At 43.0% G+C, this 13,639-nt stretch overlaps 1 protein-coding gene across 1 annotated transcript in view; it reads left to right on the forward strand.

The window, feature by feature from the left end:
* PRR12 (proline rich 12) overlaps nucleotides 1–7,005 on the forward strand; it is a 63,593-nt gene extending 56,588 nt beyond the window's left edge. The window contains exons 13-14 of the mRNA XM_077315895.1: nucleotides 2,631–2,726; nucleotides 3,741–7,005. Coding sequence (XP_077172010.1) covers nucleotides 2,631–2,726; nucleotides 3,741–3,881 — 237 coding nt within the window. The 3' untranslated portion in view covers nucleotides 3,882–7,005. The remainder of the gene's footprint in view (nucleotides 1–2,630; nucleotides 2,727–3,740) is intronic.
* The last annotated feature ends 6,634 nt before the right edge of the window (nucleotides 7,006–13,639 follow it).

A 13,639-nucleotide genomic window follows, 5' to 3' on the forward strand; every position in this document is an offset into this window, starting at 1 on the left:
CCTTGTCCTTGATCCGGAGACTTCAGCTAGTGCAAAACGCAGCTGCTAGGGTCCTCACTGGCACATCTTGGAGGGCCCACATTCAGCCTGTGCTGAGGCAGCTGCATTGGTTGCCAATCGCTGTCCGGATCCGGTTCAAGGTTTTGATTTTAACCTTTAAGGCCTTATGCGGGTTGGGACCCACATACCTGAGGGACCGCCAGTAGCCCTATGCCTCCCGCAGGGCCTTACGTTCTGTGGGTGAAAATTTACTGTTCTTTCCCGACCCCAGGGAAGCGCGCCGGGCCTCGACCAGGGCCAGGGCCTTTTCGGTCCTGGCCCCGAACTGGTGGAATGAGCTCCCGGGAGAGCTGCGGGGTCTTTCAACATTCCGCAGGGCCTGTAAAACGGAGCTCTTCCGCCAGGTATATAGTTAAGGCTCGGGTTGGCAAGACAGATCTACCCCCCCCCCCCCGGTATTTTGAAGTGAATATCATCGGGACCTCCTTCTCTACTCCACTAGTAGTGTGGGTGGGAGTTGGGATCTTTTATTATTTTTCTGCCATGTTGGGGGTATTTTTATGTCTTTTAATGGGGGTTTAATGGGGTTTTAATGGAGTTTTAAGATTCTGTACCCTGCCACGAGCCACAAGGGAGTGACGGTATAAATTTAATAATAATAATAATAATAATAATAATAATAATAATAATAATTAATAGACCATACACTGAACATGAGTCAAAAAAGCAAATGGGATTTTGGGTTGTATCAAACAGTATCATGTCCAGATCATGGGAGGTGATGGCAGCAAACATGGTGAGGGGTCTGGAGACCAAGACATATGAAGAAAGGCTAGGGGAGCTTGGTCTGTTTAGCCTGGAGAGGAGACGACCAAGAAGGGATCTGATAACCATCTTCAAGTATTTAAAAGGCTGTCATGTAGAGAATGGAGCAAAGTTGCTCTCTCTTGCCCTGCAGGGACGGACCAGAACCAGTGGGATTAAATTAATTCAAAAGAAATTCCATCTAAACATCAGTGGAACAGGCTTCCTCGGGAGGTGGTGGGTTCTCCATCTTTGGAAATTTTTAAATAGAGGCTCGATAGCCATCTCCCGGAGAGGCTGATTCTGTGAAAGTTCAAGGGGGTGGCAGGTTACAGTGGATGAGGGATAGGGTTGTGAGTGTCCTATGTAGTGCAGGGAATTGGACTAGATGACTCATGAGGTCCCTTTCAACAGTTTTATTCTATGATTCTAAGAATTGTTTAAATACTTAAGATTTTTGTTTGCTTCAGGATCGCAAATCTGTTGAAACATTTTATTTTGCAAATGCAAGTTGCTGAATAACAAAAAAACACGGCTTTAAGGAATTAAAAAAGGTATCCCCTGTGCAAGCACCGGGTCATGTCTGACCCTTGGGGTGACGCCCTCTAGCGTTTTCATGGCAGACTCAATACGGGGTGGTTTGCCAGTGCCTTCCCCAGTCATTACCGTTTACCCCCCAGCAAGCTGGGTACTCATTTTACCGACCTCGGAAGGATGGAAGGCTGAGTCGACCTTGAGCCGACTGCTGGGATCGCACTCCCAGCCTCATGGGCAGAGCTTTCAGACTGCATGTCTGCTGCCTTACCACTCTGCGCCACAAGAGGCTCTTTTTAAGGAATTTAGCATTCAGTAAAAATATCAATAATTCTCTGTTTCAAGAAATTTGAATTACTTAATGGTCAGGACAATCAGATTCTCTTCAGTCTATTTTGATTTTTCACAGCTCCTGTCTTGAAATAAAGGATCATGAATTTGAACATTACTCTCTTTTCAGCATCCAGGTGCTTGATTTTGGCCAATGAAAATTGTTCGATTTCTTTGTCGTTACTGTGTCTTATGACTACTTAGAAGTTACTCAGTATCTGCAAGATCCTTGTTCAGAAGAAAAACAAAATCTTAAGATGCAAAAGAGCAGGGGAAGAGGCAGAGCTTGGTAAAGAAATTGCTAAAGTCAAGGAAAAGAGGTTCAGGAATAAATAGGTTTTGTGGGTATCTCAGCAAGGGGTTGGCTTGACATGAAAATTGTTTCAGGAGCAGAGAGGAAGGAACAAAGAGATCTTGTAGGAGAAGACCTTGCTGAGCACTCAAGAAATCCTGCACATGCAGCAAAATGAGCTAGTAGAGTCCTGCTATATTAGAGAGGCAACAGGTAGAAGATGTTAAAAAAATGGTCAGAAGTTAGAAATGATACTTTTTAAAAACATGAGCTGTTCAAAAGCTAAATAAGTATTTTAGATAGGACACTGAAGAACACAAGATGTTTTCACAGTGAATGAATGAAAGTTCCACAGAATGTGATGAAGAAATGCCCACAGAAGTATTATAAATTGAGAGGGCAGCAGGGGTGCTGGTGGAGAACAGAAGTAAAATGGGGGAAGGGAAGCCAAGAAGGCGTTGCATTGGACAAGGGTGGATGAAGTTTTAGCATATCTTGATTTCAAATAAATCATTATTTTTGTTGGTGGTCATTTAGGGTGGGGAATAGTGAGATTCTAGGATATTTCAGGAATATGAAATGAGAGGGGTTGTAAGCATCAGGGGACAGAAATTGCCTGTGACCTCTTGTATAATCCTCCCTCCCATTTGTTTCCTCTGGTTGCTGGCAGGAATTCAGCGTGGAAGTGGAGAAGTCCTTTTTCTACACTCTGTACCATTCCCTTCACCACTACAAGTACCACACTTTCCTGCGTTGTAAGGATGAGGTAAGCGAGGCCCATGAATCCAACCTTCTGCTCTTTGCAGGGATATCCTTTTGTGTGGCTTTTTCTGTCTTTTTGTCCTTTGAGGCAGGTTTGTAGTGGATTTGCCCATGATTGGAGTGGACAAATCTGTGGTTGAATCCAAGGTTTATGAACCAGCCTTGCCTGATAGCAAAGGGAAACCTATAGCCATTTAGCACCCTGGAAAACTGATTTCTGTGCATCACTTGTTACAGAGGGCAAAAAAATTGAGTCCAATAGGACCTTGAAGACCAACAAAGATTTATTGCACTTGAAAGGTCACGCCTTGAATACATTTTTGGTGGTCTTAAACGTGCTATTGGACTCAAATTTTGTTGTGCTACTTCAGACCAACATGGTGGCTCACATCACCCCATGGAACATTAGATGTATTTATTTTATTTGTTTATTGTTTGGCATCTGTGTAATGTACTTAAAACTCTTTTGTCCAGAAGACAATATTGTGAAAATTACAGATGGAGATCAAAAAAGCATTTCAAAATTATAAAAATATAATATATAATAATAATATATAATGAATATATGACAAGCCAATCTTCTAGTAAGAAGGTTTGACAAAATTTCAAAGAGCTTTTACATACAAAGGAAGAAGGACTGACAAAATAAAAATACCTTTTATAATCCTAGAGAAGTACAAACTCTATATGATTTCCAGATACCACACTTCTCCAAGCATACAATACAGAATTTTTCCTTCTTTCTTTGAAGTTCCAAGATTAGCATAGAAATGTGTATATTATAACCCGGAGATTCCTTCCAAGTGGTAGTCAGGGCTGCTTCCGAGATCTGACAGGATCAGGCTGCCTGGGCTGTCTAAATTTTTTTAAGTGCTTAGTGAAAGTTGGACTCTAGGGGAAATCCTGGTGCCAGATACTGTGGAGTATCCTGTGTATGGAGGAGGTTGAAATCAAATTGCAGAGATCAAGCAAACTGGAGATTAAACTAACTGATTCTTACTGTTTTGGTTTCTTCCAGACTACAGCGATTGAGGGTGAAGACGAGGACCTGGGCCAAGAGGAGGTGGTGCAACAGTGCATGCGTAACCAGCCATGGCTCGAGAAACTGTTTGACTCCTTCAGCGAGTTGCTGACTCAGGCACAGAGCAAATGTGTGTGATGTGCTTGCAGCCGCCCAGAGCCACGCCCCAAGAGGGGCCGCCTAAAGCTCACCCCTCTGCAGAGCCAGAGCAGGAAGTGGGGAGAGGAAGATCGAGGGGTACCATTGCAGGCAACGAGTTCAGATTCTGCTCAGTACCGCTGCCACCATCCCTGCCCTTTTTGCTTTTGTTTTCCTTTTTAAAGAAACAAGCAGGGACCTGGTCTGGATCTTCTGTTTCGGTGGTGGGGTGTGGTTTGCAATGGCAGAGAAGGACACGTGGAGGGAAGGTTCTCATCAAATATTTCGATGGTTGGATGCCCCACTCCCCCTTTTCCCTGTTGCCCTGGCTGTACAGAGAAATATTATTTATATATAAATGTATAAATGTCTAATTTGAGCAGCCTTGCCCTGCCTCTGCTCGCAATGGGGTGAGAGTAGAAGGAGAACCCATAGGAAGGCGTGTGATTCTTAGAGCTGGGAGGCTGGGTCTGAGATCTCCTGGGTTCCACGGGTGAAGGAAATAAAGGGCCAGGGGAGTATCTGGGTTCCCCTGCGTTCTATCCTGCATCTCTTCCTTTGGGGCCCTTTGAATTCTCCCAGAGGTTGAGATGAACATGGGGGATACTGTGCAATGACACACACACCCCTTACTGGTTATATGGCTTTGGCTGTCTCTACTATCCGCAGTCTGATCAGGTAATATAACCCTTCTTCATTCCCGGACCCCAAACAAGTCAAATCTCAACTCTGCCAAACTGTTGTGCGATGGAAAAGGGGGAGATGCTTTCACCCGCACACCAACGTTCATTTTTTATTCTTGCTTCTGACAAAAAAAATATTTATTGCCAAGTTCTTCCCACACCTTTTCCCACCCATGACGTTTTCCAGAGAGCCCTTCTCTCCAGGGTTAACTTTTTAACTCTGTGTGTGGGAGAAGGCAGTTACTGCTGGGGGATCCTGCTATTAACCACTGTGGTTTGTCTCCGCCCTCCCCGCCCCCTTGGGATCCTAGCTCTTAGTGACACAGGGAGAATCTCCCCATCTTGCCCAATATCCCTTCTGACCAGTACATTAGGGGTGGATACTTACAGAAAATATGTCTGTACCATGACTTCCCCCTTCCAAAGCTGCCTAGATTTATTTTCCCAAATGACCCGTTTCATCTGATCTGAGGGGTGCCACCCCTCTTCTCATTATGGTCTTTAACAAGGCAGGATTCTACTCCTGCCCCCTTCCCCTCGGCTGTATATACTGTATAGAATAAAAAGTCTATGTATCATATTGTATTTGACTAACTTGAACTTAACGATGCGCAGGACTTTTTCTCTCTTTCCCCTCTCTCTCTCTCTCTCTCTCTTTCCCGTAGCTGTGACGTTCTTTGGTTTGGACTGAAAGTTTTCATTAGGAGGTCATTATTTTTTTTATTGTTGTTGTCAAGGGGGAAAGGAGATTCCGTGTTGCCTCCTACCCCTTAGCCCTCCTAAACCAGGAGTCCCCTTCTCTTTCTAACCCTGAATTGAAATGCTAAGACTAAATCTCTTTAGATTAGAGGAATAGATCCAGGCCTGGAATTTCCCCTCTTCAGCCCCTGCCCTGTGTCATTCAATTCACACGAGCTGCACATGTGCCACACTTAGAAGCCCATTTCCATCCCAGTTCATTCTTCCTGGGATCATAAAATCATAGAGTTGGCAATGAATGAACTGAGGAGCCACTCTGTCAGGAACTTCTGGATTTCCCAGCTCAATCCCATACTGGACATAAATATTTCTGCTCTGCACACATCAGAGTCCCATTTCCCAGCCAACGTCTACCTCATTTCTGTTCCTGCCCTTTTCTCTTCACCATAAAATTCCTGGCAGGATTTTCCAATGCTAATTCAATTTCATTACTTTCCCATTTTGTTTTCATTCTCTCTCTTTCTCTTTCTCTCTCTCTCTTTCTCTCCCTCTCTCTGGCTCTGGCTTTCTACCCAAGCACACACTAGTTTGGTTCCATCCTCTCCATTCTTCTCTCAGTTCCCCAACCCCATCAGTCCCCATTTCCTAGAGAAATGCCAAGCCAAAATACACATGACATGTCCTCCCACTCTCTGTTTTTCATTTGGGGGGGTCATGAACAGGTACTTGCAGTGGGGGGTGGGAATCTTACCTTAGAAAGAGTGGTCTCTTTTTCTTAAATGCTATGTCAGGATTACTTTGATTGGCTCTGAATAGCCCCAGTAATGGGTTTGGTGGCCCTCACCCCCCTCCCCTTCATTTAGGGGAGGGTCTTTTTTATATATGCATACACACAACTCCCTGTATTTCTCTAGATCCCATTTTTCCTCCCTGATTATTTATTGTGGGTGAATACAGGTTGGCAAGTGTGTATGTGAGTGTGCGTGGAAGGGCGTGTGTGTGTGTGTGTGTGTACTGAATTTGGTGTACACCAAGCCCCACTCACAATTGAGTGTTTTAAGGGGGAGGGAGGGTTGACTGGTTTCCCTTCTGAATATTTTAGAGCTTGCAAATTAGTTTTTAACTACTTTCCCTACAAACCTGGCTACTGATTGCTATTGGGCCTTATAGAGGTGAAGGACTGTAGGTTGAAACTGTATATCAAGGTGAGGTAAGCTTGAACGCAAGGGGGTTAGGAAAAATGAGGGGATTGGGGGAAGGGAGTGTGTTTCATAGTACAGGGTTAATTTTTGAGGGACACGAGCCATTACATCTTATGGGGCAACTGGTCTGCGCCATCAATTCTATATGAAACCTTACAGAAGCATTGCTCCTTGGCAGTGGCCAAAGCCACACACATCCAGTATTGGAGGGCCCAGCTTCAAGTTAATAAAAACCACATGCGCACATACATGCCTGCTTCCTGTGACAGGGGAAAAAAAGACTTTTCTCTCCCCCCCCCCCCATTTGGATCTTGGAAGGCCCCCTTTTTTACAATGTGTATTTCTGTGTATCTTGTTCGCGCCTCAAGGGTATTGTTCTGAGATATGGGATTTGTGTTCTGTATTATTGGATGTTCCTATATATTTTTATTGTTTATTATTAGTGTCTGAGACGTTTTTTCTCTCAATATGTAAAACTCACATTGTATACTGTGTACACAACAAAATGACAAAAAAACACTTTTCTTTGCAAAAATGAAACGCCTGATGCCCTGCTTTATTCATTTTATTGGGATTGGGGAGAAGCTGGCCACAGCATAGAAGACGGGGGCAGAGATAATTCACTTAGCTGCTTGGGAGAGAGTGATCTGAGCAAGTGATAGAAGGGGATGGTGTGGAAAATAAAAACAGCTTATAAAATTAAACATGGTTCCTATTATAGGATTGAACAATGTTGGCTCTCCAATTCATTACTTTTGATGATGGCCAACATAGAAATTTTGCCCAACACATTTGCAGATCATAATCCATTGGAATTTGATTTAAATTATCAAATAATTGGATTGTCAGTCAGTCAGTCAGTAACCTTTTATTGGCATAAAATATGTATGACATATAAAAATAGGGTTTAAAATTTCAACAAAATAATAAAATGGGGTTACATGACCAAACAGATCTTAAAATGATTAAATAAACTATAAGAGATAAAATACAAGTTAGGCAGCATATTATAAAAGCATCTTAGTTAAAACTCTGGCAATTAAAATGGTTATCTCTGGGTCTTTGTCAGAGAGCAGAAATTGCAAGGTCATAGATTTACTTACAGAAGGCTTGTTTCCCAGCAAAGCAACAAAGCTGTCATCCCGACACTGCTCATATAAGGGGCAATCTAACAAAGTGTGAGACAGAGTCAGGGCAGCCAGAACCACACGGACAGAGTCTCGCATGGTATGGGATATGGTGGAATCTTCCCTCTAAGACCTTTGAGGGGAAAGCATTCATTCGTGCCAGGAGAAAAGTTCTTCTCAAGGGTGGGACATCAAGAAGATGCAAATATGTAGGCATAATATTTCTCTGCATAGTGATGCCAAAGAATGCTGGTGAGCAGACTCGAGGCTGGGTAGGTATGAGTGCCTGCTTCTCATGGTCTAATATTCTCTGTTTAATAATCCGGAAGATACATTTTTCTTCCATAGGTAGTAGGGAGTTCAGATCTATGCCAATGGAGACTAATTTTTGTTCAATAGCCTGGAACCATCAAAATTTAAGAGGGTCACTTTTTAGACAAGTTAAAAGGCTGCCAGTTTCTATTCTAAAAAATAGTCTGACCCAAAATTTAAAAGTAGCTATCCAGGCCCTTGTCTCTACCCTAATTTGGCCAAATTCTGTGCAAATGGCATGGTAGGAGACACAATTGGGAACCCCTGCAATTTGCCTATAGAAAGCAGATTGAACACCCTCAATAGATTTATTAGAGGCAGGAACCCATAAGGGGCATCCAAACAGGAGCTGGGGCATTACTTTGGCATTAAAAATTTTGATTGCTGCAGGAATAAATTGGTTACCTTTCACAGAGAAAAAGAACTGTTTTATCAAGGAAGATGAGGATTTGGCCAGATTGATAGCTCGTTGGCAGTGGGAGCGCCATTTCTGGTTATATTGGAAGGTAAGACCTAGATACTTAAATGTTTTGACTTGTTCCATTGAAGTGCCTCCAATAGACCAAGTCATTGCATGCCAGCTCTTAGAGAAAACCAAAACTTTTGTTTTATCATAGTTAATTACTAACTTATTATCTTGGCAATATTGGTAAAAGGTGGATAAGTATCGTTGTAAGCCAACCCTTGTATATGAGAGTATTGTAGTATCATCGGCATACAACAACAAAGGAATATGCTGGGAACTAAGTTTGGGGGGATGACCATTAATAGGTTCCAGTTTTTGCGCTAAATCATTAATGAATAAATTAAACAACAAGGGGGCCGGAATACAGCCTTGCTTAACTCCAATGGTCGTTGAGATCTTAGAGGTTAAGTCTCCCTTTGAAGAATACCGGACTTGACAGGAGGTGGACACATAAAGTTTTTGGATGAGAAACACAAGTCTCGGTTCCATACCCATTAATCGCAATTTATTCCAGAGCATATCCCTATCTATCTTATCAAAGGCACTTTTAAGGTCTATAAAAGCTGTGTATAGCCTCTTACCATTTTGGGACGTATATTTCTCGGCCAGGCATGAGAGAGTTAAACGATCTATAGTAGAGTTACCCTGCAAGAAACCAATCTGTTCCGGACCTATAATTCTTTGAGAGCGAGCCCAATCAGTTAGGCGCCATTCAAGATGTTTTGCATAAATCTTACCTATAATTGATAATAAACTAATAGGTCTAAAATTATTAGGGTCGTTATGGTCAGCATTTTTAAACATGGGAACAATTATTGAATTCAACCAAGAACTTCGGACAATCCCATGTAAGTCAATTAAGGTAAATAAGTTGGCCAAGGGTGGAGCCCACCATTTAGGGTTGTTTTTTAGAAGTTCAGCTGATAGGCAAAGCCCTAGGCCAGGATGCCCTATCTTAAGGCTCAGAATTAGTTCCTCTACTTCGTCAGGCAAAACTGGGGACCATCTAGGGACATTAGTTGGGATGGAGTCATTCAGCAGATTTACTGGAGCTGCTGGGACATTAAATAGAGCAGAAAAATGATCAACCCAAACTTGGGGGGCAATAATAAGTTATAAATTACCAGTCTTCCCACTCAAGGGTCCTCTTACAGCTGACCAGAATGCTTTGGAATTTTTGGATTTAACAATATCAAATAGGCGGGCCCAATTATTGTGAGAATAAAGCCGTTTTTTCTCTCGGATAAGATAATTATACTGGTTTTTTTGTTCAAAGTAATTGTGGATAATAGTCTGATCCTCTGATGATTGGGCCTGTCTAAATAGTTCTCTCAGTTGTTGTTTTTTTGAGATATGACATTCTTGGTCAAACCAGGAGGAATTGCTGCCTTTGTTACAGACTGGTTGTGCTTTAAGGCCGCAAAGGTCAACTATCTGAGAATGCAGCTCTACAGCAGTCATAGGTGAGCTTGAGTTAATTAAAGTCTTCCAAAGTTCTATCATTTTTTCAGATTCCAAAAGAGTTGTAATCTCTTTCTCCATCTTAGCGGACCATCTAATCCGTTTCAAACAAGATTCAGTGGGAGCTGCTGGTAGAGATACACTGGGACTGTAAACATCTATCCCAGTATGATCCCAGTTTAGATTCAGTGGAAGGTGGTCACTCTCAGTATGTGACTCTATAGAGAAAGAAGAAATATTTTGGAAGCAGTTAAAAGTGCATAAGCCATAATCAATCACACTCTGTCCTCGAGGGGACGTGAATGTGAAATCTGCAGATGTGGGAAACTTGCTTTGACCAATTAATATCAGAAAATTGTGCTCTATACAGAATTCAGTTAATTTGATCCCTGCCTCGTTAATTGGATTAAGAAGATGGAGGATGACTTCTTGAGGACAAACAAGGATTAGAGAAATGTGAAGCAAATGTTCAAGATTTTTTTCAAATCAAACCCATAATAACTTTCAACTATCTGGGACACCAGTAAGGTATATATGAGAGGGATCTTGATTCGAAAAAATACTTTGATCAGATGGAAAAAAGCACAAGAATTGAAAAGGATTCAAAATTCTTTATGTCAATTGGTGGAACAACATCAGATCAGACAAGCTAAAGAAACCTGGAAAACAATAACATAAAATTACAGTGAATAATAACCAATTAATCAACAATAACAACAATAACAACAATAGATGGCAATACTAATCATCGAGTGTACACCGCCTCAGCTACAGGGAGGTGGAGGGAGCTAAGCACTCACTACCGCCAGATTTCATGAGGGGGGGGCCTGATCCTCCTTACTGCCTGGCCTCACCTTAGGCCTGGCGGAAGAGCTCCGTTTTACAGGCCCTGTGGGATGCTGGTAATTCCCGCAGGGCCCTCAGCTCTTCCTGGACCTCATTCCACCAGGTCGGGGCCAGGACCGAAAAGACCCTGGCCCTGGTAGAGGCCAGGTGGGCTTCCTTGGGGCCAGAGATAACCAATAAATTGGCCCCTGCCGAGCATAAAGCCCTGCGGGGGATATAGGGCGAAAGGCGGTCCCTCATATATGCTGGGCCCAGACCACGGATGGCCTTAAAGGTCAAAACCAAAACCTTGAACCTGATCCGGAATATAACTGGTAACCAATGCAGCTGCCTCAGAACTGGCTGGATATGGGTCCTCCACGGTGTAGCTGTGAGGACCCTAGCAGCCGCATTTTGGACTAGTTGCAGTTTCTGGATCAAGCCCAGAGGCAGGCCAGTGTAGAGTGAGTTACAGAAATCTAATCTGGAGGTGACCGTCGCATGGATCACTGTGGCTAGGTGTTCAGAGGACAGATAGGGGGCTAGTAGCCGGGCCTGGCGAAGGTGGAAAAATGCCTGGCCAGCTACTTGCTTGACCTGTGCCTCGAGTGTTAGTGAGGCATCAATGGTCACCCCCAAGTTCCTGACCTGAGATGCGATATTAAGTTGCGTCCCGGCCAGAGCGGGTAAGTGTGCTTCCTGATCTGCTCCCTTACGGCCCAACCACAGGACCTCCGTCTTGGACGGGTTGAGTTTCAGGCGACTCTGCTCGAGCCATCCAGCTACGGCTTCCAAACATCTGGCAAATGGATCTGGAGGGGAGTCCGGGTGGCCATCCATGAGGAGAAAGAGCTGGGTGTCATCAGCTCCTCTCCCACAGCTACCCTCTGAATCCGGTTTTGGAGGAAGGAGCGTATCACGCCGTACCCCTTATCCCCGTGCCGGCGAGTCGGCTCGCTAGCAGCTCGTGATCGACCACGTCAAACACGGCCAACAGATATAGAACTAGCACAGCAGAGCCGCCTTGGTCAAGCTGGTGACCTTGTTGTCATCCAACAAGGAGACCAACACCATCTCAACCCCATGGCCAGGACAGAAGCCAGACTGGTATGGATTGCGCGCCGAAGTATCTTCCAGGAACATGCTTCTTTCATGGTGGCTCTTTAGAAGAAGAACGGATTTTTGTGCCCTGTTGTTTACTACCCAAAGGAGTCTCAAAGTGGTTTACAAACACCTTTTCTGTCCATCTCCCCACAATAGTCAACCTGTGAGTTATGTGGGGCTGTGAGAGGTCTGAGAGAACTGGGAATGGGCCGCAGTGACCCAGCAGGCCTCAGGTGTCTCAAAGCATTTTCCAATCATCTTGATCACCAGTTATCAATCCACCTGACTAAATAAGGATCCATACCTCATTTTACCAACTTGTCAACAACAATATCATATGGAATCTTATCAAAAGGTTTATTGAAATCCAGAGAAACTATGTTCACGGCATCCCCCTGATCCAGCAAGGTAGTCACTTTATCGAAAAAAGAGATAAGTTTGGTCTGCCATGACTTGTTCTTACGAAACCCATGCTGAGTCTTAGAAATCACAGCTCTCTGTTCCAGCAGCTCAAGAATGACTGTTTGATTTGTTCCAAAATTTTGCCAGCTACAGATGACAACCTGGATAAGGCCTTCAATTTCCTAAATGACTTTTTTTTAAATTCCTTAAATCATTTGACAACTGCTTATGGAGCCACCTTGGCTTCCTTAGGCTCCTTCCATGTTTTCTTCTCAAGGGAAATGTTTGTGATTGAGCCTTCAGTATTTCATTTTTAAGAAACTCCCATCTCTTTTAAGTCTTTCTGACCACAGGTCTCTCCCCAACATACCTTTGTCTGTTAAAATCTGCTTTCCTGAGGTCCAGTGCATACGTCTGACTACATAAAGGTTTTTTCTTTCCAACAATTGTAAATACCAAAATCACATGCACACCAGATCTACCAGTTCTTCCCTATTGATGAGAATCAAGTCTAAAATAGCAGACTCCCTGGTTTCCCTCTCTACTTTCTGGGAAATGAAGCTGTCAGGAAGAAGTTAATGGAGTTCGTATTTTTAGCAGAGTTGGTCTTCCAACAGATATCCGGGTAATTGAAGTCACCCATGACCACTCTTTCCCCCCTCTTTGAGAATTATGTAATTTGGCCTAGGAGTATCTCATCCAAGTCCTCTGACTGGCTTGCTGGTCTATAGCAGACCCCCACAATGATACCACTCTTACTTCCTACTCCTTTTATATTTACCCAAATATACTCAACTGAACTTTCATGCTCCGGTACCTGTATTTCTTCACAAACATAAAGATTCTTAGCATATATTGCTATACCTCTCCCTTTCTTTACTTGTCTGTCCCTTTTGAATAGATTGCACCCTTCAATTCTAGTATTCCAATTGTATTATTCCACCAAGTTTCTGAGATTCCTATTAGGTCATAGCTCCCTTCCTCTATTAGGGCTACTAGTTCCTCCTGCTTGTTTCCCATACTCTGTGCATTAGTGTAGAGCCATCATAACCCATCCTTTGGGTGCCCCTTTTAAGTTAGTAATTCCCTGCTTACGTGCCGTTCCCTGTATATTTGCAATCTTCTCATGTTCTGAATTTACATCTCGCTCCCTCTTTGGATTTAGTTTAAATTACTCAAATTACTGGTCAAAGCTGAATTTTTCATGGTTGGCAAAGATGGCCACTGTTAAGATTAATGTTCTTCTACAGTTGAATTTTTTCCCAAACAATTCCAATAGTTGATAAGACTTTAGAAAAGTGGCAAAGTCAAATTAACAAATTTATATGGAACAATGAAAGGCCATGAATTGCTTCTAAAACACTGCAAGATGATAAGAGAGGAGGAATGAGTGCCCTTAATATTAAATTGAATTATATTATCATGCTACAGTTTTTACTTAGAAACCCAGGCATGATTATAAAATTTGAACAAAAAA

Source organism: Paroedura picta, chromosome 16 (genome assembly GCF_049243985.1).
Source record: "Paroedura picta isolate Pp20150507F chromosome 16, Ppicta_v3.0, whole genome shotgun sequence".
In the NCBI taxonomy this organism is placed as follows: domain Eukaryota; kingdom Metazoa; phylum Chordata; class Lepidosauria; order Squamata; family Gekkonidae; genus Paroedura; species Paroedura picta.